This window comes from Rosa chinensis, chromosome 7, assembly GCF_002994745.2.
Source record: "Rosa chinensis cultivar Old Blush chromosome 7, RchiOBHm-V2, whole genome shotgun sequence".
NCBI lineage: Eukaryota > Viridiplantae > Streptophyta > Magnoliopsida > Rosales > Rosaceae > Rosa > Rosa chinensis.
The window spans coordinates 17554046-17578539 of NC_037094.1; the positions used below are offsets into that span (position 1 = coordinate 17554046).

The 24494-nt window shown below is 38.1% G+C and overlaps 1 protein-coding gene across 4 annotated transcripts; it reads left to right on the plus strand.

Moving 5' to 3' along the window:
• Positions 1–15926: 15926 nt before the first annotated feature.
• On the plus strand, positions 15927–24156 carry LOC112176549 (SPX domain-containing membrane protein At4g22990). 4 transcript variants are annotated; one of them, XM_024314529.2, is made up of 11 exons: positions 15927–16206; positions 17127–17185; positions 18227–18347; positions 18904–19215; positions 19471–19575; positions 19712–20166; positions 21010–21305; positions 22282–22478; positions 23004–23194; positions 23325–23458; positions 23719–24156. In XM_024314529.2, the coding sequence occupies exons 2-11, from the start codon at positions 17133–17135 to the stop codon at positions 23955–23957; spliced, it is 2103 nt and encodes a 700-aa protein (XP_024170297.1). In that variant the 5' UTR covers positions 15927–16206; positions 17127–17132; the 3' UTR covers positions 23958–24156. The 4 variants fall into 4 exon arrangements, with proteins under 4 accessions (XP_024170297.1, XP_024170300.1, XP_024170301.1 ...); XM_024314532.2 differs by lacking the exon at positions 15927–16206 and adding an exon at positions 16847–16944; XM_024314533.2 differs by lacking the exon at positions 15927–16206 and adding an exon at positions 16900–16920.
• The last annotated feature ends 338 nt before the right edge of the window (positions 24157–24494 follow it).

Below are 24494 nucleotides of genomic sequence, written 5' to 3' on the forward strand. Positions count from 1 at the left end.
TGTGGGTCAGACAGATACCCAACATCAGCAAAACCTTCCAAAACACATGTCGTTTTGGAATGGGGATAGAGAACGCAGGCCAGCGTTGGTGGCGTTTCTGGTGTGTGATGGGTCCGAATTCATCATCTCTTCGTAAGGATAGAACAAGCCCATATCAATTGTACATCTCAAATATCGAAAGATATCTTTTACACCAATCCAATGGCGTCGCGTTGGCACAGAGCTATATCTAGCTAATAAGTTCACAACATATGAGATGTCCGGTCTTGTACATTGAGATAAGTACAATAATGCGCCTATTGTACTAAGTAAGGCGCTTTTGCCTCTAGCACATCTTCGTCATCATCCTTTCGACGAAGAGGATCATTTTTAGGATCAAGACTACGGACGATCATGGGGGTGCTTGAAGGCTTGACCTTGTCAAAATGCCTAAGCATCTATCGACACGATGCTCAAGTTCCAAACCGAGACATAATCGTGTTCTCCCAAAATCCTTTATCTCAAACTCAGATTTCAAGTGTTCAGCGGTTTCCCTTAACTCTTTAAGGGCTTCTAATGAAGATCATGTCCAACATGAACCGCGATAGAATCCGAAACTTGTCATAGAAACGCGTGGGCATATCCCTTCCCAATCAAGTAGTCACTTTAGTGAGCGTTTCAACCTCTTTGTAAACGCGCTCCATGGTCTAAAGCCACTTGACTTAGGTAAATGAAGTTCACCATGAACCTTCATGTATATTCCGTATCTAGATCCCTATAGAGATACGTAGTGACCACATTTGTAAACTGCATGTTCAGTTATTCGAAAACTACCAAACTGACAGGGTAGTGGAGTGCAATGACATCCATTACGAGAGAATATGTCTCATCGTAGTCGATTCCAGGGCGTTTTGTGAGAAGCCTTGCGCCATAAGGCGAGATTACCATATCTTTTTCTCACTACGTTTTCTAACGAAGACCCATTAGTCAACAGGTTTTATGTTAGGAGGTGTTGGCATCTCTAGCTCGAAAACCTTCCTCTTCGTTAGAGAATCCATCTTAACTTGGATCGCATCTTTCCATTTAGGCCAAAAACTCTCTACGTTGGCATTCATTCATCAACGGAGCGTGGTTCGATATCATCGGACTCAGCAAACTCATGCGCAACAAAATGCGTAACTACATCATCAATTATGATGGAGTTTATATCCCACGTCTCATGTACACTAGTGTAAGTTTCATAGAGCTCTATATTCTCAGGAACATGTTTTGACGTTGAGGCGTCCCCCAACGATAACCATAACCCGGAGGATACTCATGAGACAGATTTTGAGTCTTGATGATTAAAGGATTGGAATGTGCCAAAGTATCCTTCGAACCCACAGGCCTCCCACGCATCCTAGCTGGGGCCATGGCCTGTAACGCCAGAGTGCCACTCTCTTTGGCATTGGCGCCATGCCTACCTCCGTGTAGGGTGGCACTTACGTCCTCTCGTAGGGACGTCCTTCCTTGCAGGCATGTTTGCAGCATATTTGTGTGATCTCGTCACTTTAATAGGGATCAAGATGAGACATAGTGGGGACAGACTACGACAATTCCTGTCGTTCCTGTTGAACATTCGTGTTCTTATCTCCCCCTAACGACGGGAAGACTGTCTCATCAAAGTGACATCCGCAAATCTAGAGGTAAGGAGATCGCCTAGGAAGGGCATTTAAGTGGCGAGCGATTGTTGGAAGCTCAAATCCAACGTAGTTGCCCATTCGTCTTGTAAGGACCCATCATAGAGCGCTGTGGCTGCGCAATTGGCACATAAATGGCTCACTCAAATGTGCGTAAGTACAAAAGACGTGTACCCAGTCACTAGATGTAACGCAGAGGTACATTGAGTGGCGGTAGGTCGTAGACGAATTAGCATAGCTGCATGCGATATTGCATCACCCTAAGCGGATGTAAGAAGATTGGTGCGCATTACCAATGTTCGGACTACCATCGTAGTCGTTTCCGCGAGACCAATTGGGTGTGCTCATGGGAATATGATGTCGAACATCAGTCCCAAATGCAATAACCATCGAAAGTCTTCGATGTAAGCTCACTAGCATAGTCAAATCCAATTGACTGAATATGATGATTTGGGGAGTGAGCCCATTGTCATATGATATGTGCTAGGAGTGTAGCGTAAGCAGCATTTATATGTGGACAATGGCACAACACGTGACCAGCCTGTTTGCGTGTCAACCAACATCATAAAATATTTAAGCGTCCGCAAGTTGGTTGAATCAATCCACAAAATCCCTAAGGATTCTTTGTAAGAACAGAATGAGTAATGTCATATCCTTTGCATAGGACGGTCTCAGTCCTAATTTCCCTAAGGAACAGGCTTAGTAAAACGAGCGAGAGGCTTTAGAAGCAACCAATGAGAATTTTGGTTAGGCCTGAGCGTCTGAAACACTATTTTGAAGCATGTTGGTGATTGCAGCATCACCTAGGGCGCCATCACCATGATGGACGCCATCCATGGAGTCATGGATAGGGACTACGCCAGCCCTAGGCTGGTGGTGGACTGAGGCGGTGCCCTAGGCAGCAACGTCGGTCACACTTAGTCTAAGAATCAACTTTTGATTCATGCTTCGTTTCGCTCGAGAGAAAAGATGTCCGTGTGAAGTCTTCTTGTAGACGGATCATCATATCATGACTAGAATGACCTATCCTGTCGTGACAAAGCCAATATGTGTCTAAATCCAAGAGATCTTCTCTCAAAACCTTATTGGATTTAATAGCTCGAATAGTGACATAAAGTCCACTAGAGAGACACATAAACGTCTCTAAGATGCGTCTTTGTTCGCAATCATTAGAGGCAATGCAAAGGAACTCATTTCCGTTCTCTACATGCATTTTCGCATGGAATTCGTTGGCTATTCATATGGTACTATTTGCCCTAAGAGCGTAGAGAATTTCTGTGACAACTGTAATCAAGGTGCCATTTGACAAGTGGAACTTGGGCTATTCCATGTCTTTGAATTAATACCGATGGTCTAGCCATCGTAGTCACAAAGTCATATGCTCAGAATCAAAATGGAGTCATAATGAAAAGAACTCGAAATTTTATTCATAAGCCAACGGAATGTATCATTGTTTCTATGATCAAAGAAAATCTAATCCAATAAAAAGTAATATGACAATCTCCTACATCTCTTGGAAAATAAAAAGACTTAATCAAAATCGCCAATTTCTGGGTCTTGATCCTTGTAGTCTTCCACCCTTAGATCTAGATCACCATCTTGATCTTCTTGTGCCATGTAATTTGGTTCCCTTGCTTCACGATACGTCATGTATGCGTTTGCAACATTCTGGGGTGCGGTACATGTTTTGGCCCAATGTTCAGTTGATCCACATCGAAAACAAACATCATTATGGTCAGGCTCCCTTGATCGAGGCGCCATTGGGGCGCGATTTGGACGACCTATCCTCTTGGTGGCGTTACCACCATGGTCGGAGGCTCCGCCTCTCTCTCTCTTCACACGTTAACCTCCACGGTTCCGTGCACGCCTCTCTTGGCGATTTCCTTCCTCTTTAGGGCTAACATATGGACCAGAACGTCCAGAATTGTCTCTATCCTTAGGGTTTCGCTCCTTGCGTCCTCCATTGGGGGCACGACTATAGTTAGACTCCGGAATAGGCTTAGTTCCCACGGGTCTAGCATTATAGTTCTTCACAAGGATATTATCGTGCTTTTCAGCTACGTTCATGGCGCCAATGAGCTCATGAAACCTTGTGATACGTCCTGCATTTACATCAATCCGATAATTCTTTGAAATCATCAGTGCAGAGACGGGGAAGGTAGAGAGAGTCTTCTCGATCAACGTCGTATCAGTTATGGCTTGGCCACAATACTCCATTAGAGACTTGATACGAAGAGCTTCCGAGTTATAATCAAGCACAGACTTGAAATCACAAAAGCGGAGGCTATGCCATCGCACTTCTAAATCAGGAAGCAGGGAGTCACGAACGTTGCCAAATCGCTGCTCAAGTTCTACCCATAGCTTTCTTGGGTCTTCCACATTGAGGTATTCATTTTGGAGCGCGTCATTCATGTGCCTTGTCATGAGAATTATGGCTTTAGCTTGTTTTGCTTCAAAAGCAGTAGCTTGCTCAATGGAGAGCACGTTCTGACTAGGCTCTTGGATGGTTTCCAGAATTCCATCAGCCTTAAGATGTTGGCGCACATCTCGGACCCACCTACGGTATCCTGCGCCAGTTGTCTCGAGTGGAACAAAGTTCAACTTGTTCAGGTAACTCATCTTGAAAAACAACACAAGATTAGGGTTAGTTTCGGAGCGAAAAAGGCTACCACGAAAAACTATTAAATTTCTGAGCGTAGTCGCTTCCAAGAAATTAGGAATTTTCTGAGCCTAGTCGCTTCCAAGAAAATCTGATTCCAAGAGGGGTTTTGGATTAGATCGAAATAATGATGTATGTGGTCGATCGTTTTCTTCTCAACAAACTCTAAGTTTGGAGGACTCTACAAGCTCCAAGCTTGGAGTGAGCGCGAACCCCCACAGTTCGGCTTTTGGTCTCCCCTATGTAGAGAAAGGGGGGTAGAAGAAGGGATGTTGGAAGTTCCTGAGAAAAGAAGAAGAAATATTAAAAAAAACTTCAAAAAACGGGAACTTTTAGAAAAGTTTACCTTAAAAGATGGCCGGGAAAATGTCGCCCTAAAAGTTACTGTAGTTGCCGGAAAAGTACTGTAGCTCCGGGAAAAGTACTGTAGCTGACAGGAAAAAGTCATCGGAAAGTGCCGGAAAAGTTTCCGGAAAAGCGTTGACCAATGCTGACGTGGCAGTGGGTCAGGGTACTGACGTGGCCGTGGGGTCTGCGTCAGTGGGCTTGGGCTTCTGTCCTTCTGGGCTTCTTTTGCTTTCTCTTTTTTTGTTTTTTTTTCTTTTCTTTTTTGCCGGTTCAAGATGCAGCAGCTCAAGTGGTCGGTTCATGCCTTTTTAGGCCGGTTTTTGCAAATTTTCTTTCGGTTCCTGAAACTTCATATCAATGGGCTTCTGGTATCAAAATTTGGTGAAATTTGAAGGTCCGGAAGATGGTGAACCGGTGGAATATTTGCTGCGAGTTGTATGGAGCTTCCGGTGGCCGGTTCGGTAAGTTTCCGGCTGGTTCTTGGGGTGGGGCCGCCTGTTCTGGACTCCTGTGATCGATTCCTTTAAGGTGTGAGGTGGAGGCAGAAAAGGCTTCAACGATTTGTATTCGGATTCAAGGTTTTTAGCTTCTTGAATGAGGGTTTGGCTATTTGTTTCAGGGTTAGGGCTCGTGCTGATAACGTGTTGTAGAGAAACTGAATTTGAGAGGAATTTGCTGTGTATTCTCATTGATAATAGGGGCCTCTTTATATAGAGGATTACAATGCATAGAATCTCAATCATACAAGGAAAGTAATTCTACATTGATTAGGATTCTAGATCATTCTAATTAAATCCTATTACCACTAGGTCAAGTAACCTATAGTTTGGGGTAAACACAAATTATGTTTTCTTTGAACAGCTTTTTATTTGTTTAACAGTTTTTGCATGGGGCATTACGTTCTTGCGTAGCACGTGGAAGTGAAGGTGATGGAGCATGGGTAGCAAGCGCTGTCGTTTTAGTGTTTTAATTGAAATGACCTCATGACCTCAATGGTATGTCGTCAGATCCTAATAACAACAAAAAGTGGGGATTTGTGCACAGTTGTCGGTTTGGCTGTTATCTAGTATCTACAACATGTCATGTGCTCAAGTACAACTTGTGCAACCCACTATATTGATGAGTGACGGTGAAGGGTTTAGAGTCGGGGATACGAAGACGACAACACCCTAGACTAAGACGATTTTTTTCGCTGGTTGATGCATGCTTGAATGTATAGATTTATTTATTTAGTGAAGATTCATGACGCTATTGTAATCTATGATTTGGTTTTCAGTGGCCACTTATATTCAACAATTTTATTAATTAAAATTTAATAGCAGCCGTATCAATTTTTATATTCTCTCAAATTAGAGAACGATTTCTCTCTTTTCCAATAAATTTTATATTTTCACTCTCTTAATTTATTATCGTTAAATTAAGTTAATGAGTGTAAAAACATAACCACGCTTAAAACACTGTAACACATTAAATGAGAGTGGAGAGCATCAAATGCCCTAACACAGTTTTACTACGTCCTTTTTATTTTGTATACTTCTAATGTAGTCTTTTAAAAAATGTAGTCTTAAGATGATTAATTAATTAGAACTAAACATGTGCTTGGATTGCTAGCTAATCCATGATTGATGATGGCTCGTAATCATGACTCGTAATCAGATCATCTATTCAATTTGGACCAGCACACGCAGCTTTCATATTAACTTATAATTAATTAGATATTTTACTGATACACTACCCACTACCTACGATACATATCTTAATTGTTTGTGTCATTAACTCTGACTAGTTGATGTGCCTGTTGATCTAATCAAGTTGTCTATCATTTTTCTGTCGCATCTTGTTTGTAGCTATTAGATTAGAGAATAAATATTGAATTCATCAAATAAAACTAATAGCCAAACGTACGTCAAAGTTATATGGTTGGCAAAAAATAAAAACTATAGTACCGCCGTTACATATATGGAAGCCATGAAAGGGTACTTATTAACGCTCTTTATATTAATGTAATTCTATGTATTCTTAATGTCTTATGGTTAATAAAGTCTAATCAATTAAATCATGCTATGTGCATAAGTCCGTGTACTGCCAAAAGGGTTAATTCCTACCTAGAACTGTCACCTACAAAAAATCCACTTGCATAAGAATAATTGTGATCCAGTGTTGATGTAAAAACACGAGTAATTGATATATATATATTGATTTCTTAATCTCACATGTTGTTTTCTTCTTCCTATCAGAAACACAAGAGAATATAGTACAATCGATTAGACAAAGAAAGAAGCATAATAATCTTTCCGTGGCAAAATATCTAACGCAATTAGCTAGATGCCGGGCCAAAAACCTCATCACATTTATAGTGAACAATCATGAATATATCCGAAAAAATTAATTTATACACGTTTTATGCACAAAGTAATTTTTACTTGAAGTGAAACTGACTTTTACTGTTTTAGAGCATCTCCAGCAATACTAGCAATTTTTTACTCAAATTTTTGCCGTAGTAACTAAAATATTATTTTAACTAACCACTTTTAAAATACGACTACATTAGTTCTCTCTATTTTAGCTAGGTTTAAATTTATATTATTTATTAAATAAAAAAATAGTTTAAATGTATTTATAAATTACATATAATAACTTAAAAATGTTTTAAATTAACAAAAATAATAGAGAGATGTAAAAGTAAAAATGGATTGGAATTGGTCAACTCATTTCATTTCATAGTCCCTCTATATAAGGATAGAATTACAACTGAAATATTAATTACATTAAATACATTGAATGCTGATTGATCTATAATTGTGTTGATTGATGGTAATCACTGATCCCTTGATTTCCTTTCCGTCAGTTGCTTTGACGAAGGCACATAATATGTTTTTCCTTTAACACTCCCTCTTGTGCCAAGTCAAAGACGAAATGGTGCATAAGTTGTTGCCTCACTAAAAACCTTGCCAAGTAACAATAAAAAACCTGTGGGACAAAAATACACTTTGGTCGAAGGAAAAGAGCACAACGCACCTTTTACATTTGAGTATGACATGTGTGTGTTAGACTCCCCCTGACGTCTACACCTCCCCCTGATACTTACATTAATCAAGGGAGCTTGGAAAGTCTTCGCATTCCTATGCTTTTCACATGTTTCTCAAATGTGGCCTTAGACAGTGATTTGGTGAACAAATCTGCGCCACATTCTCCTCAAATCTTACTTGATTCATTTGCATCTTGAGGAGACATTGTTGTTGCTGATTGTAGGAAGACTTTGGCGATATGTGTTTTGTATTATCACCCTTGATATATCCTACCTTCCTCTGTTTGATGCAAGCTGCATTATCTTCATAAATGCAAGTAGACTCTTCAGTGGTAGATTTCAAACCACTAGTCCCTCTAATATGTGTAATGATAGTTCTTAACCATATACACTCACGAACCATCTCAAGTAGAGCGATGATCTCTGAGTGGTTCGAGGAGGTAGCCACAAGGGTTTGCTTGGTTGATCTCCAAGATATCGCCGTGTTCCCAATGGTAAATACATAACCATTTTGGGAACGACCTTTATGTGGGTCAGAGAGGTACCCAGTATTAGCAAAACCAACCAAAAGGTCATTTGGCATTTCAGTGTAGTGAGTGGTGCTTTCGCCATCAACATTTCCTTTAGGGATTGCAGTTCCATATGCGGTCCCTCTTGTCTCTCTGTAGGGAAAAAACAGTCCCAAGTCAATGGTTCCTTTTAGGTATCGGAAAAACATTCTTGATACCATTCCAGTGACGCTGCGTTGGCGCTGAGCTAAATTTAGCTAACAAGTTCACTGAGAATGCAATGTCTGGTCGAGTACATTGGGCTAAGTACAATAATGTGCCTATTTCACTTGGATAGGGAATTTCAGCTCCCAACACCTCTTCGTCATCTTCCTTTGGACGAAATGAATCTTTCTTTGCATCCAAGTTTCGACCAATCATGGGAGTGCTAGTAGGATGCGCTTTGTCCATGTTAAATTTCCTGACTTTTGGACATACGCAGACTGGTGGATTAGTATTCCACAAACTCGGTGTTCTAGTTCAAGGCCTAGATAGAATCTAGTTTTCCCAAGATCCTTCATCTCAAATTCGGATTTCAAGTAGCCCGCGGTTTCTCTTATTTCATCAAGAGTACCTATTATGTTCATATCATCGACATATGCTGCTACAATTGCAAATCCGGAACTTGTTTTCTTTATGAATACGCAGGGCATACTTCATCGTTCTTATATCTCTTCCCAATCAAGTAGTCACTTAGACGGGTATACCACATTCCCCCGGATTGTTTCAAACCATAAAGTGAGCGTTTCAACTTAATTGCAAATGCACTCTGTGGTTTAGAGTCACTTGACTTGGGTAATGTAAGGCCATCAGACACTTTTCATATATATCTCTGAATCTAGATCCCCATAGAGATATGCAGTAACCACATCCATGACCTGCATTTCCAGTCCTTCGAAAATTACTAAGCTAACTAAGTAGCGGAGCGTTATAACGTCTATTTTGGGAGAGAATGTCTCCTCGTAGTCAATTCCAGGACGTTGTGAGAAACCTTGCGTCACAAGGCGAGCCTTGTACCTTAGGACTTCATTCTTATCATTACGCTTTCTGACAAAGACTCATTTATATCCTATAAGCTTTACACTTGGTGGGGTTAGCACTACCAGACCAAATACCCGTCTCTTTTTCAGAGAATCTAATTATGCCTGGATTGTTTCATTCCATTTAGGCCAATCTGCTCTTTGTTGACATTTTGCAACAGAGCGTGGTTCGATATCATCGTGCTCTATGATTTGTTGAGCAACAGTGTATGCAAATACATCATCAATGTGTATGGAAGATCTTTCTATCAACTCATACGCACTCTCATAGTCTATTGAGATTTCTTTGTTCTCTGGAATCATTTTAAACATCGGAGCGTCCTCCAGTATTGATTTATGGACATAATTATAATCAAAGACAATCTCATGAGAGGGATTCTATACATTGATGATTGGTTTGTGCCTTACTCACCCTCTTCTTCCTTGGGTGAGTGTCAATCGAACCAAGTGGCCTCCCCCTCTTCCTTAGGGAGCCACGGCCTCAACCGCACCTCCACTAAGTGTGGTTGCAGTGCCTCTATCTGCGACACCGTGCCCCTTGTTGGGGACTTCTAACCTTGCAGGCACATTTGCAGCTGGAATATGTGATCTCGTCACTTTTACGATATCAGTAAACGCATCAGGCATCGAATCTGCTACGTTCTGAAGATCGATTATTCTTTTCACTTCACTTTCACTTTGTGAAGTGCTGGGATCAAAATGAGACAGAGTGGGAACAAACCACGACAATTCCTGTCGTTCCCTTGGAAAATCCTTTTTCCTATCTTTCCCTAATGACGGGAAGACTGTTTCATCAAAGTGACAATCCGCAAATCTAGCGGTAAAGAGATCGCCTGTCAAGGGTTCCAAATAGCAGATAATTGTTGGAAATTCGTATCCAACATAAATACTTAATTGTCTCTAAGGACCCATTTTGGTGCGCTGTGGGGGCGCAATAGGTACATATCCTGCGCAACCAAATATGCGTAAGTGTGAAATGTCAGGCTCATATCCAGTTACCAACTGGTACGCAAAAAAAAATTGTTGGCTAGTAGTGGGTCTGAAGCGAATAAGTAAAGCTGCGTGCAATATTGCATAACCCCATGTAGATATAGGTAGGTTGGTGCGCATAACCAATGCCCTAGCCTGCCATTTGTAGCCTTTTGATGGTGGCTTCTGCGTGACCGTTTTGTGTATGCACATGGGGTACAGGATGCTCTACATCGATCCCAATAAGCATGCAATATTCATCAAATGCTTTTGATGTAAACTCTCCAGCGTTATCAAGCCTTATAGACTTGATAGGGTTATCAGGGTGGTGAGCCCTTAAACGTATAATCTGTGCTAGGAGTTTTGCAGCATTTCTTGTGGACAATAAAACGACATGTGACCAGATTATCGAAGCATCCACCAGAACCATAAAGTACTTGAATGGTTCGCATTCTGGATGGATAGGTCCACATACATTTCTTTGTATCCTTTGTAAGAATGGAATGTTTTGTTTTGTATCTTTAGCATAGGAAGGTCTCGATCCTGTTTTTGCTAAAGAGCAGGTTTTGCAAAACGAGTGATGTGCCTTTGAAATAGTCAATGAGACATAATGGGAGGGAGGTAGTGCTTCTGGTACTTCAGAAGGCAATGACTGCATTTGAGCAATACTAGAACTGACACCTTGCAGTGTGGCGGATTTTTCTCCCATTTTTCACTCGAAAGAAGGGATGTCCGTGTGAGTTCTTTAAAAATACGGATCATCATGTCAAGACCGGGGTGCCCTAGGCGGTCATGCAAAAGCCAGTATGAGTCAGTGTCCCACATTTCATTGTTGGTGACAGTATAGGATTCAATGATCCGAATCATAGTGAGCTACAGTCCACTCGATTGACTCATAAGTTTCTCTAAGATGCGTTTCCTTCCACAGTCATTAGATGTAATATCAAGGTATTCAGTTTCATTCTCACGGTGTGTTTTTACATGATAACCGTTGGCACAAATTGCTTTGAAACATTAACAAGGTTCGATTAGCTCTTGGTGCATATAGAGCGTTTGTGACTTTAAGTGTTGTGCCATTAGGCAGCAAAAAATTTGGCAGTTCCTCGCCCTTTTATTAGTTGTGATAATCCAATCATCGTAGTCACAGAGGAATTATAGGCTATTAGTTCAATGAATAATTGCCTATTTCTTAATATTATGTGGGTAGTTCCACTATCATCTAAGCACTCAAGTTCTCCTCCATTCATTCCTACAAATAAATGGGAGGTATTTAGAAAATATAACTCATATTCTTTAGAGTATTTCTATTTGCGTAGAATGATATTCTTTTCATTCTAATAATTTTTTCTTTTTTCTAGATGTATTGCTTTACATCTTTATAGTGCTATTTCAAACAATGTAAATATGTGTATAGAAATAAATTTGAATAAATTCAGTGCTTCAGAATAAAATTCGAAATTTATTAATAAGTCAACGATAAGCAAATCAAGGTTTTTGTTCAGAAATCTAATTCATCAAACCATTCTTTAAGACCAAATAATAGTCTAATTAAAAATGAGGCATTATGCCTTCACAACTATCTTTGGAAAATAAAATGAATAAAGCAGATCAGTCAAGATTGAGAGCATCCATTGACTTAGCAAGTTCCTCTTTGCCATTGAAGTCTGCAATTGTAAGGTTGATGTTTAGGTCATGACCTCCTTCTTCCATATAGTGAGCCTCTTGTTCTTTAGACTCTCTATACCTCTTGTAATTGGCTGCTACTCTGTTGTTTGCTTGGCAGTTCTTGTACCAATGCCCAATGAATCCACACCTATAGCATGGTTCATTGTCAACTCTTTCCTTTTGCATCTTGTTTCCATGATCCTCGTGTCCCTTTCCACGTGGGTAGGGATCAGTACGTCTAAACCCCTTTGCATTGGAGGTCTTTCCACCTTTCATTTTTCCATAATGAGCCTCGAGAATTTTCTTTGTCCCAGTGGGCCTGGCATTGTTGTTTAAGAGAATCTCATTATGTCTCTCAGCCATTTGCAGTAGGCTTATCAACTTATTGAAGGTTGTGATTCTTTTGTTGTCATACTCCAACTGATACTAGTTCGAGAATTTATTTTCTCTAATAGCAATTCTGACATTGTCCCCATTTAGGAGGGGTTCTCCTTTGAGCTATTTTACAAGCTCTGATACCAGTGAGGTGCGGATCTAACCAATGCTCAAATAATCGAGTGGTTTTTGTTCCTCTTCTAGAACATACAAAAGATTATCAATATCTTCTTCCACTTTATAGATCCTAGTTTGGAGTCTATAAATAATATCCCAATAGTTGGGAGTTTCTTTGTTAAGACTATCTCTATAGTGTTTCAGCTTTTTTCAACTTTTCTCTTTCTTTTTTCAATTCTTTGCTAGTATTTTTTTAAAAAGCAACTAATTCAAGTCTATCTGCAATCGATATTGTGAATAGTAAAGAAGGTTTACTGTTTACCGTCTAATAGAGGATGCAATTTAGCTGCAATTATATCTAGACAAATAATTTCAAGATGGGCTCACCACGCTTTAAAAATAAAGGACAAACTTAAAAATTAAAATGGAAGGGTTTTTTGGACAGTAGTGGAAAAGGTGAAAAGATTTGTGTGAGTGGGAATAAAAATAAATTGGTGGGGTGTATGGGAAGTATATTGGTAGTTTTAGGGTGTATGAGAATTTTCCCTTAATAATCACGTTCCGTCTGATGATGACGTCACTAAGACATGCCGCTGGACGGGGAAGCAAATTCGGCTAGAGCTATAAGCGTGTGGAGGTGCGTTCAATGTACCAAGACTTTTTTCTATGTTAGATTTGATTATGTATAAGTCCACTGTGGTATATCATTACGTAATCTCGTTGGATTATAAAATACATGGCATTTACAAGCAACCATGAGTTGCTTGTTTGAAGCTAATTCATGATTAATGATGGCTTTTGACGAGCCACTAATAACTCATGACCCGCAATCACATCAGATTTCATCATTTCCTCAATTTGCACATGCTGGAAAATAATCAATTTTTTCTTTTGTTTTTTTGAATATGTGCTGGCAATTAATTAATTTTGGACCAGCAGCTTTCAAGTATTAAATATTAAATATAAAAATAGAAATTATAATAATTTAAAACTGTGCATTTATTTTCAACCGTCAGATTCACTTGTCTCTCACACCCTTAAAAATTGTTTCTTAGGTGAGTAGACCTATATATATATAATCTTGCGCGGATATCCGCACCTAAGCAAAAACGTACTAATTTTGTGTTTTTCCCCACTTTTCGATCACACATTCACATCTTAACCGTTCAGTTTTTAGGTCCTAATGTATAGATCACCTCTGCAAAATTTCAGCCAATTTGGTGATCGTTAAGGCATCCAAAACTGCAATTTACACAAACGAACCAAATCTGTTGAACCGGAACCGTTCGTATCTATTGTTGTAATTTGCAGTTTTGAATTTCTTAATGATCACCAAATTGGCTGAAATTTTGCAGAGGTGATCTATACATTAGGACCTAAAAACTGAACGGTTAAGATGTGAATGTGTGATCGAAAAGTGGGGAAAAACACAAAATCCGTAGGGATCGAAAAACTGCGGACTTCCGCAGTGGAGAACCGCTCTATATATATTTACATTAAGTCATGCTATGTTCATCACGTACTTGTGATTAAGTCCGTGTACGGCCAAAAGGGTTAATTCCTACCCAACAATCTTCTCTCTGTCACCTACAAAAAATCCACGCACAGGAATAATTGTAATCCAGTGATATAAAAGACTAAAAGCACAAGTAATTGATATACACACAAAAAATAGAAGCATAATTTAATCTTTTCTTGGTGAAACATCTAACATAATTGGCTAGATACCGATAAAAAATTCCTCATCATAATTTTAGCAAAAGTAATTAAATATTCGAAAAAGTCAATTTCTACACGTATCTTGTTCCAGGTACAAAATAATTTTTAAAATGTTGATGTTACACACATGTTAACATATTTGATTATGATGTTGAGAATGTATACCAGTGGGGTTTTGTCTCTTTGGAGTTAGAAGCTTTTAATTTGTTTTTCGTTTGTTGTCTTGACCTTTCCTAAATGACATATTTACAGTGGGGTATTTTGTCACCCCAGAGTTGAAAGCTTTTTATTTGTTTTTCCGTTTCGGTTTTAGTATAGTTATAATTACAATTTTACCTGAAGTGAAACTGCACAAAATTACCTGCAGTGAAACTGAGTTTTACTGTTTTATGTAAAATATTTAACCCCATAATAATGACAGTGCTTCCGAGAATCTTAGAGAGCGGCCCTTTTATCCTTTGCATCACAGTGACTTTATTCAAGATATCAAAGCAAATGCGAAGAGTCGGAAAGTTCTATTTTCTGGAATTTTTTTACTACAACGTAAGCTCGACAAAGGTTCACTTTTTACTGTTTAACCAGTAAAATAATAAACTGGGCAGCAAGTGTTGTCGTTTTGGGATTTTCTAACCCCACCAGTTGCACACACGTCTGTTTTGGCTTTATATATTAGATACCTACTACAACACGTCACATGCTCGCCTACATTATTTCTTATTACAACAATTAAAAAATTGTCAAACCATTTTTAGTTCAGATCTCTCATTACTTGAGTTAAGTCTGAGGGCCTGAGATTTAATTATCATCACTGCTTTCAGTATTTCCACATTCGATTAATGAGCTGCTCACTCACCAGCAAAGCCATTTCGATGTAAGTAGGCTCCCAACATTAGCTGAAAACAATGTTACTTTTTAGAAAGAAATATTGGTGTCCCCTGTGCCGTTTGCATCACATTAAGATCGATGAGAGCATATGTGCATGGGTTCCGACCGTAAAGGTATGCACATGAAGAACAAAGGCGGTAGGGCATGCATTCTTTAGGGCTCGAATTGATGTTTAACTGAATACCAAAGTTTCATGAATGATGGTGTAAGGAATATTAGGTAATGCATGTGGTTGCCTTGCATGCTGAGGCAAACTTTCTCATCGTGCTCAAATTGATATCTTCTTTCCTATCATGAAACCTCGAAACTATCATTGGAAATGGGGTAAAAGATTGTAGACCAACTTTTGTAGTCTCTTACGTTGGAAATAAGGCCGAAAAGCAAATGCCACCCTCAATATTGACCATGACAAAACCTAACTAATAAAGAACATTCTCTTCTAATCCTAACATTGCAGCCAAAGGGTTGGAATAGAGGAATGTCTATCTATCTCATATGAGTGCGTGTCCTTAGTGGTGGTGGTAAGACAATAACTTTTCAGTATGGAGGTCATGTGCCCCATCAAGAATGGGATGAGATGGAAATTTTACTATAAATCAAGATTAGTAATCTAATTAATTGATATAAATAAAAAATACAATAAAATTGTATTGTCACGTTCATTCACATCTTATAATAATTTATTAAATAGTTGATTGAATTTAGTAATCCGACTGCCCCATTGAAAACTGTCTCGCCACAAATGTGGATTGAGCTGCATATAAATAGCACTCCCCAAAATGCAAATCATGGAGTAACAATGAGTCCTATATGATTCGGGTCCCCCCCCCCCGTCCTTCTCTAATTATTATACAGCAGATCCCATCCGATTCCACACCCTGTCCAGTCAGCAGTCAGCAGTCACTGATCCTTTTTTATCTCTTTTTTTCTTTCCCATACTGCCAAACCCACATTTCAAAAATGGCAGCCATATCCCAAAACGTTATAAAATAAAGATCCGATTTACATGTGAACCATATACGACGAGGACTCTTCTGGCGCCGATCAACTTTTCCACTCAGAAACACTCGTATATATAAATCTCTCTGCCAAATCAAATCAAAATTTTTTTTCTCTGTGGTGCTCTCTCTCCTTCTGCTTAATTGTGTTCGTTGATGGTCATCTAAGTCTTGGTTCTGCTCCGAAATCCACCCTGGTAAGTCCAATTTCACGTGATATGTATTTTTTGTACGAATGCGAGCCTGTGTGTGTTTTATCTTCCGGATTGTTATCGGACTCGTGCTTTTGTTCGGTTGCCGGAAACCGGAATGAGATTCGGAGCCGGAGCCGGTTTGTTATTGCGCAATTGAGATTTACGAGCTAGCTCCGAGTGGTTTGAGATGAGAGGGTGGTATTCTCTGTTAGCAGAGCAGAATCAATTTTCTGCTATAACACTTTGTGCATTATTTTTATGAGACAGAGTTGATTACATCTAAGAGTTTATAATCCTAATTCTAGGACGAGTTTATAATCCTAATTCTAGGACCTTCACAGAGTTGATTATTTTATTCATCATTTTTTTTGTTTTTTTTTTGTTGATAAGATGAGTGCATTTTCTGATATCTGTGTAAGCTTATATTTTGGTAGTACAAGTGGAGCCTATGATTGTTTGTGTGGACTTGGTCAAATTGGGTGGTTCTGTGAGAATAGAGTGTGCAGATTATTCAAAGGATGAGTCTTGTAGTTGATTTGATGTATTTGACCTGGTTTGAACTGAATTCAGATTCTATATTATATTAACACTTCAAGTTATAATGAAAAAAATGGGTATTTTGTTCTCAAATGATGTAATATTTACTTAGTCGGCGGCATACCGCTTGGGATTTGTGAGTCGGAAGTGTTGATGCAGAGTCCTTATTGCTCAGCTCAGGCAAGAACTGTTAGTTGTTTATAGGCAACTCCTCTGGTGGCCGGTGAATTACTGTAATTGTTAGCATTTCTATCGTACTTCTTTTTTGGTTCCTTACCGTGGATCAGCCTGTGGTCTTATTGAGTTCAAAAATATTGTGTTCTTTCTCCTTTTGATGTTGCCATGCGTTTAACTTCATTTTTGCTATTCTTCTGTTAATTTTGTAGTGAAAAATGGTTGCCTTTGGGAAAAAGCTGAAGGACAGACAAATTGAAGAATGGCGGGGGTATGTTTGATTTTCTAGTATTGCCTTTTTTTATATTATGTATCTGTTAGTATAAGATGCATTCTGGCAGACATCTTGGAACCATTTCTCTTGTCTAATGGTAAAAGAGTAAAAAGAAAGGGTTAGGTTGATGGCATTCTTTGACAGTTTTCCATCCGTTTAGTCTTAGTACTGCTTTGCTTCTTTGAATGACGACTTCTTTTCCTCTGTATTTTGAAGTCTTTTAATCAATATTCTTTTGTCTTCTAAAATAAAAAGGTGATGCATACTTTCTTGACTGATGACAGATCATGTATGATAACCCAGAATCATAATGGAAAATGGTGTTTTGAGATGAATGTTGATACATCATATTAGAGTAGACCAGTAAAATATATAGTCTTGTAACCAAATCTGCACGAAAAATATCATTTTGTGGAGTAGATATGATAATCTGCATGAGCATTCAGATTCTTAAGTTGACATCATCGTGTTCTCGCTGATATAGTTGAGCAACTCTTTTTTATTTTCTTCAGTCAAAATATCAAGCAACTCAGGGAGCAATTTTAGATGGCATTACAGAATACAGATTACCCAACCCTGTGCCCAGATGTGTACAAAAAACTACACACACACACACACACATATAGTATCAGAGAATAAAAGCATTCATATCATGAGAAACAAGCACATTAGATAAGAGGTTTTAAGAGAGTGATGAAACATAAGTTCCTTGTTCTTTTAGAGAAGGCTTTTGCATATACAAACATACACATGCATGTAGTTTGTGCATGCTAAAGAAAGAGAAGGGGAAGGATAGTATTACACATGCTAATGCCATAGTCCTACATGTCTATCATATCACTTCTAGTTTACAATATTTTCTTGGTTCTTTTTTTTTTTATGCATATAGATATAGAGTACGGTATTAAGGGTAGTATTATACATGCTTATTAATAGTTGGGTATGTCTATCATGTCACTGTCATTTTACAATATTTCCTTGATTCTCTATTTTTATGAGTATGATTGGGCGCTCATAGCCTGTTTCATTGTTTTACAGGTATTACATCAACTACAAACTTATGAAGAAAAAAGTGAAACGCTATGCTCAACAAATTAAAGAAGGAACACTAGATCGGCGCCACGTCCTAAAGGATTTTTCTATGATGCTAGATAACCAGGTATGTAGTCGTCTATGGTTGTTCATCAATTCTCAATAGTATAAGAGAGGAATTATATCTTGGTATACATGCTTGATTGCTCTGTGTACACAATTTCCATATTCTTGTCATCTTTGAAATGGTACCAATGAATGTTACTTGGTGTGAATTGAAATTCTTATGAGTGTCGATTATTCACATCCTATTAATGTTTGGTAGGTTTTTTGAATAGTTTTATTTATTGATTATGCTTTCCTTCCCCCCCCCCCCCGATATTCCCTTGGAGGAAGGTAGGGAAAGCTAGTTACAGCCTCATTTGGGCATTATAAGTTTCTATGGCTTCTGTATGTGTACTTTTCAACTCATGTCTACAGACTGTTGACCCAAGCACTCACTTAGACAAGGCGTTTCTGTGGCTTTGGTTTGTTGGATAAGTAGTGCACACACACACACACTGAGGTCTTTGTGCAGTATGTTTTTTCATTACCCTTTTTTCTTTCCTTGACAATCTGAATTCTGCTGTTATTCATGGGAGGTACATAATAAATGTGTTTCACTTGTCCTTTTCTAATATCAGATAGAGACGATCGTCCTTTTCCTATTGGAACAACAAGGGCTACTTGCGAGCAGGATAGCCAACTTTGGAAAACGACATGATGCTCTTCAACAGCAACCTGATATTTCCCAGATATCTGAACTACGAGAAGCTTATAGACAAGTGGGGCGAGATCTTCTGAAGCTTCTATTTTTTGTTGAGATAAATGCTATTGGCCTGCGTAAGATACTGAAGAAGTTTGATAAACGCTTCGGCTATAGATTCACTGATTACTACGTTAAAACTCGTGCTAATCATCCTTACTCACAGCTGCAGCAAGTCTTTAAGCATGTGGTAATATGTTTAAACAGAGGCCTTTTCCTCCCCTTATGTCCTTTTACATATTTTAAAACTTGAATAGGCTAGATGCTTTTTGCCATTTCCATTCATGTCTATTCTAGTGCAATGTTAAAAATTAAAATATTGGGGCATGAAAAAATAAAAAAGCAGAATACATAATGTAGCTACTAAACATTGTCAGCATATAATTAGCAATTGCAAACTTATAGTTACATCCAAATGATGTCTACCTAACTAATATTATTGCAGGGGGTAGGGGCTGTTGTGGGAGCTATCTCTCGAAATCTTCATGAACTTCAGGACCGACAAGGAAGCTACTTATCAATATATGATCAACCGTCTCTTCCTCTGCAGGTTTCTTTTATGATTGATGCTCTAAGCATTCTTGCTTCTAAATGTACTTTTGCATGTATTATGATGTTATTGTTTGAGCTGGAAACAGTTAAACTGTTAGTGATGTATATTAATATTAATTAGGATTCACATGTAGGATCCTGTCGTTGATTCTATAAAAGCAGCTGTGGACAGGTTGACCCATTCAACGAACTTTCTCAGCTTTTTGGGACAACATGCACTCATTTTGCAAGAAGAGTTCCCTATTCCGGTTGAGGAACAAGCTGATGATCAGATATACCATTTTAATTCTCTTCTCTTAAACTTAGCAAATACATTTCTTTATATGGTCAATACATATATCATTGTCCCGACAGCAGATGACTACTCCATAAGCCTTGGAGCTGCAGCAACAGTTTGTGGTGTTGTGATTGGAGCAATGGCTGTTGCACAGGTGTTTTCTTCAGTGTATTTTAGTGCATGGTCAAATAGATCATACTTCAAGCCTCTTATATTTAGCAGTATCGTTCTTTTTGCGGGAAATACCTTGTATGCACTGGCTTATGATCTTGATTCGATATGGGTACTTTTGATTGGTCGTCTACTTTGTGGGTAAGTAATTCTTTTACTTCTTCTGATGTTTCTTCTTTTGGATAGACAATAATATTCCATTCAAAGTAGTGAGTTAGGAAGTTTTAAATCTATTCAGCTTTGCCATGATCTGGCTGCTCAACTACAATTACCATGGACCATATTTCTCGTAGCTCTACTATTTGACATTTTAAGGAAGCATCTGCAAAGACTAAAATTTTGTTATAGGTTAGACCTGGGTTGAACTTGGAAGCAGGCCAGGCCCAATATTTGATGTGTAAAAGACTTGCCCATCTAAGTTGTACTGCTTGTTTCTTCTGGAATTTTGCAGTACTAACCATTTAAGGGGAAACTTATAAATGTTTAAAGACTTAATCCTCCTGAAGTCAGGTTATAAATGATTACGCAAACCAAGGAGCCTTTGGTTTACATGTTGTGGGGAACATAGTTGATAAATGAGATGGTGGTGGATAAACTTTCATTTTCCTAACTCTTTGAATAGAGTTGGATCTGTTACTAATAAACAAACTACAGCTGCTTGCTGTTTGTAAATTTTACACACACCATCTTGTTTTGCTTCCTGGGAATGAGAAGTATTGGGTGCTTGTGATGTATACCAGACCTGATGCTCATTTATATCATGCAAATAAATGTGTTTGATTTGAGGATCCAGTTTGAAATTTGAGCTAGAAATAGTGTAATGCAATGAGATTTTGAAGCTCATTTATATGATGCTGTGAGATAAATGTGTTATGATTTGAGGATATAGTTTGAGCTAGAAATAGTGTAATGCAATAAGATTTTGAAGCTCATTTCTTCTATCTCATCAGATAATTTGACGAATTCCTGCCTTCAAAATTTCAGATTTGGTTCTGCTAGAGCTGTAAACCGGCGTTATATCAGTGATTGTGTACCACTTAGAATTCGAATGCAGGCTTCAGCAGGTTTTGTTAGTGCTAGTGCCCTTGGAATGGCATGCGGTCCTGCCCTAGCTGGCTTGCTTCAAACTGATTTCAAGATTTACAAGCTTACATTCAATCAAGACACTCTGCCTGGCTGGGTTATGGCTGTAGCTTGGCTTCTATACTTAGTATGGCTTTGCATTTCATTCAAAGAACCTGTACGTGAAGATGAAGAGGTTCCTGTGGAATCGACTGGAGGTATGTCGCCTAAGTGGTTGGTTGATCTTGTGAACATATACTGTTTAGTTTTTTCCCAATATTAGAAGCTTTTAATGAGGCATTAGATTTAATGAAATTTGACCCTGGCATTCCCACTTTATTGTTATGACTGTTAATTTGCTGGATTAAGACACATAGTTACATGTTTAAAAACAGCATCAATTGTGTCTTAGTGTTCCTTGGTTTCGATATCATCAAATTGAAAATGAAACTATTATTACTTCATATTTTCTGATGAAGAAACCAAACTAGTCTTTTGACAATAATAATTCTAGGTGAATGAAAAAAAAAAATCTTCTCAGAAGGTGGATATTGATGCTTTTGACTATTGAGAGAAACTTTGAAGTTTCAAATTCATCCTATTACTGATGTCTACGGAAAGACAATTTCTGTAACTGATTTTAAACAGTTGTATGTGTAATTATTATCAGGAATTCAATTACAGTTTTCAAAATGCTAGACTATTTTTTATCCCCACAAAATAACACATCTTGACAGGGTCATTCCCAGTTGAGTTGGGACATTGTACTCTAACATCCATAGTGCTCTATAACTGAGCAGTTCTTTAAATCTACTGTTGTTACTTATTGGTAATCATTATTGGATTTTAGACCTCACTCGATAAGGTAATCAGTTCCTTGAACCGAAGTAGTTGAATTCAGTATCCAAATTTCTTGGTGGCTATTGAGACTTTTAATAATATGGTTAATGGGTCATGAGTTTATTTCTAACAACATGGGGTAGTGTAAATGTAGTGCTGAGTCATTGCTGGCTTCACTAAAGTCTTGCCACCTTTTTGGGGTCATGAGTTGATTTCTAACAACATGGGGTAGTGTAGATGTAGTGCTGAGTCATTTCTTGCCTCACTAAAGTCTTGCCACCTTTTTCCAATGCAAACAATATAGTTGCAGCCTGGTAGCTAATAATTATCTGAAGGTAAATGTTTAATTGACAGGAAAAGCAGAAAGTGACGCACTCGAGAAAGGTCTTAAAAAACCATTACTCATCACTTCTGAAAACACTTCTGAAAACAATAAAGAAGATGAAGATGATGATCCTGATATTGATGAAAGCGAAGAAGCTGTTGAGGAATCTCGCAGACCAGCTACTTCGATTGGATCAGCATATCGACTACTTACACCCTCGGTGAAGGTATGTCAGTGATTTGGAATTTCATATGAGCTTCCCAACTTAATTATTCCATTAAATTATGTGCTTATCTTTAGTAACTGAAGCAAACCTATTCATTTGGACCTCTATGTGAAACTAAACTTGATATCACTGTTGCATGGACAATTATCAAGAGGTTCAGTCAGGGAACCCACTTGCACTTCTAATTGGTCAAAGTAGTGTACGTTGCTATATACTTGGATCTATGGTGCACAATAATAGAAACTTCTATAGTGATGAATTTTATAGCATTTGCATTATGGCAAGAAACAGTGAATCTGCTTTCTTTTACTTAGTAAGAAATGCCTCATTTAACTGTGGAATTGATTGTGATGTGTGATAAAGTTCTAATGCGAAATAGTTTTACTTGTTATAACCAAAAAATACAGATATATACAGGAGATTTTGATATCATCTAGTTTGTTAGTTTAATACAGTGGATTTCAGTTCTAAATCTTTGAAATGCTATGGAGCTTATCCCTGAAAATTTCTATATGTTTTCATCAGGTTCAATTATTGATATATTTCATGCTCAAGTACGTAATGGAGATTCTACTTTCAGAATCTAGTGTTGTTACCACATACTATTTTAATTGGTCTACTAGCTCAGTTGCAATTTTTCTTGCATCTCTTGGGCTTACCGTTCTTCCAGTTAATATATTGGTCGGAAGCTACATCAGCAACATGTTTGAAGACAGGTATTTTTCGGAGGGAGAATATTTTCATCCTTCCCTATTTATGTTGCCCATTTATAATTGCTAGTTGAAAGCTCCATAAATATTTCTCCTGCTCACTGATGGATTTTATCATTTTTTGACCCAATTGCAGGCAAATTTTATTGGCATCTGAAATACTGGTTTTTATAGGCATAGTTATAAGCTTCAATATAATAATTCCATACACTGTGGCACAGTATGTAGTTTCTGGACTCGTTGTGTTTGTTTCGGCTGAAGTACTTGAAGGTGATATATTTTATTTTATTCAATTTCTTTTTGGTTTTGCTTATTTATTAAAATTTTAATCTCTAATTAGGATCAGTTAATAGGATTATCTACGATACAATTCAAGGAGCTCCACAATTTTATAAATACGCTGAACATTTGTTCTCGCTTTATAATAAAGGAATAATGGGAACTTATACCAAATGGTAATGGTCAATAGTTGATGCATTCTAATGTCATGCAGATGAATAAAAACTCATATCATAATCTATCATATGCAGGTGTGAATTTGTCACTTTTATCTAGGGTCATGTCATCGAGGCTTTCCCGTGGAACTTACAATGGTGGATTACTTTCAACAGAAGCTGGGACTCTCGCTCGAGTAATTGCAGATGGCACCATTACTCTGGCTGGGTACTTGGGGGACAGTAAACTCTTGAACGTGACATTAATTCCTTCCCTCGTCATTTGCGTTACATCCATTGTTGCTACCTGCTATACCTACAACTCTCTCTATTGATTTACAACTGTTGTAGCTTGTATCAAAATTGATCATCCCTTGGCAATTCGAGTCATCAATTCTTTTTTGAAACTTCAAATTTGTAGCCTCCTGTAGGTATATTAGTGGTGTACATGTTTAGAAAGTAGGTCATTGTTTATCATCAATTTGAATAAACTTTCTTCTGCACAATTGAATCTACTCATTCTTGATTATAATATTCTTTTTGGGCTAGGAGACCTTCATTGGGTAACTACTTGAAGAGTAAAACCTAGGTATATGCAATGACATGATATTCTCATTGCTAAAAGGTTGCCGGGGAAAATGCATAATACTGAAAGTGAAGGTTGAAGTGTAAGATTGCTTGGAGAATAGTGAAGACTGCTTGGACTCAGATCGGATGAATTCCACCTGCTTGGGTTTTTTCTTTCTCTATTAAAGTAAAGAATTTCACCTGGTAACCATAAAAACCATATTATGAATTTCACGGACTTTAGTTATTTTTCTTTATTAAAGAAAAGAGTTTTACTAGGTGACTGAGAACTTTATAGGTAACCA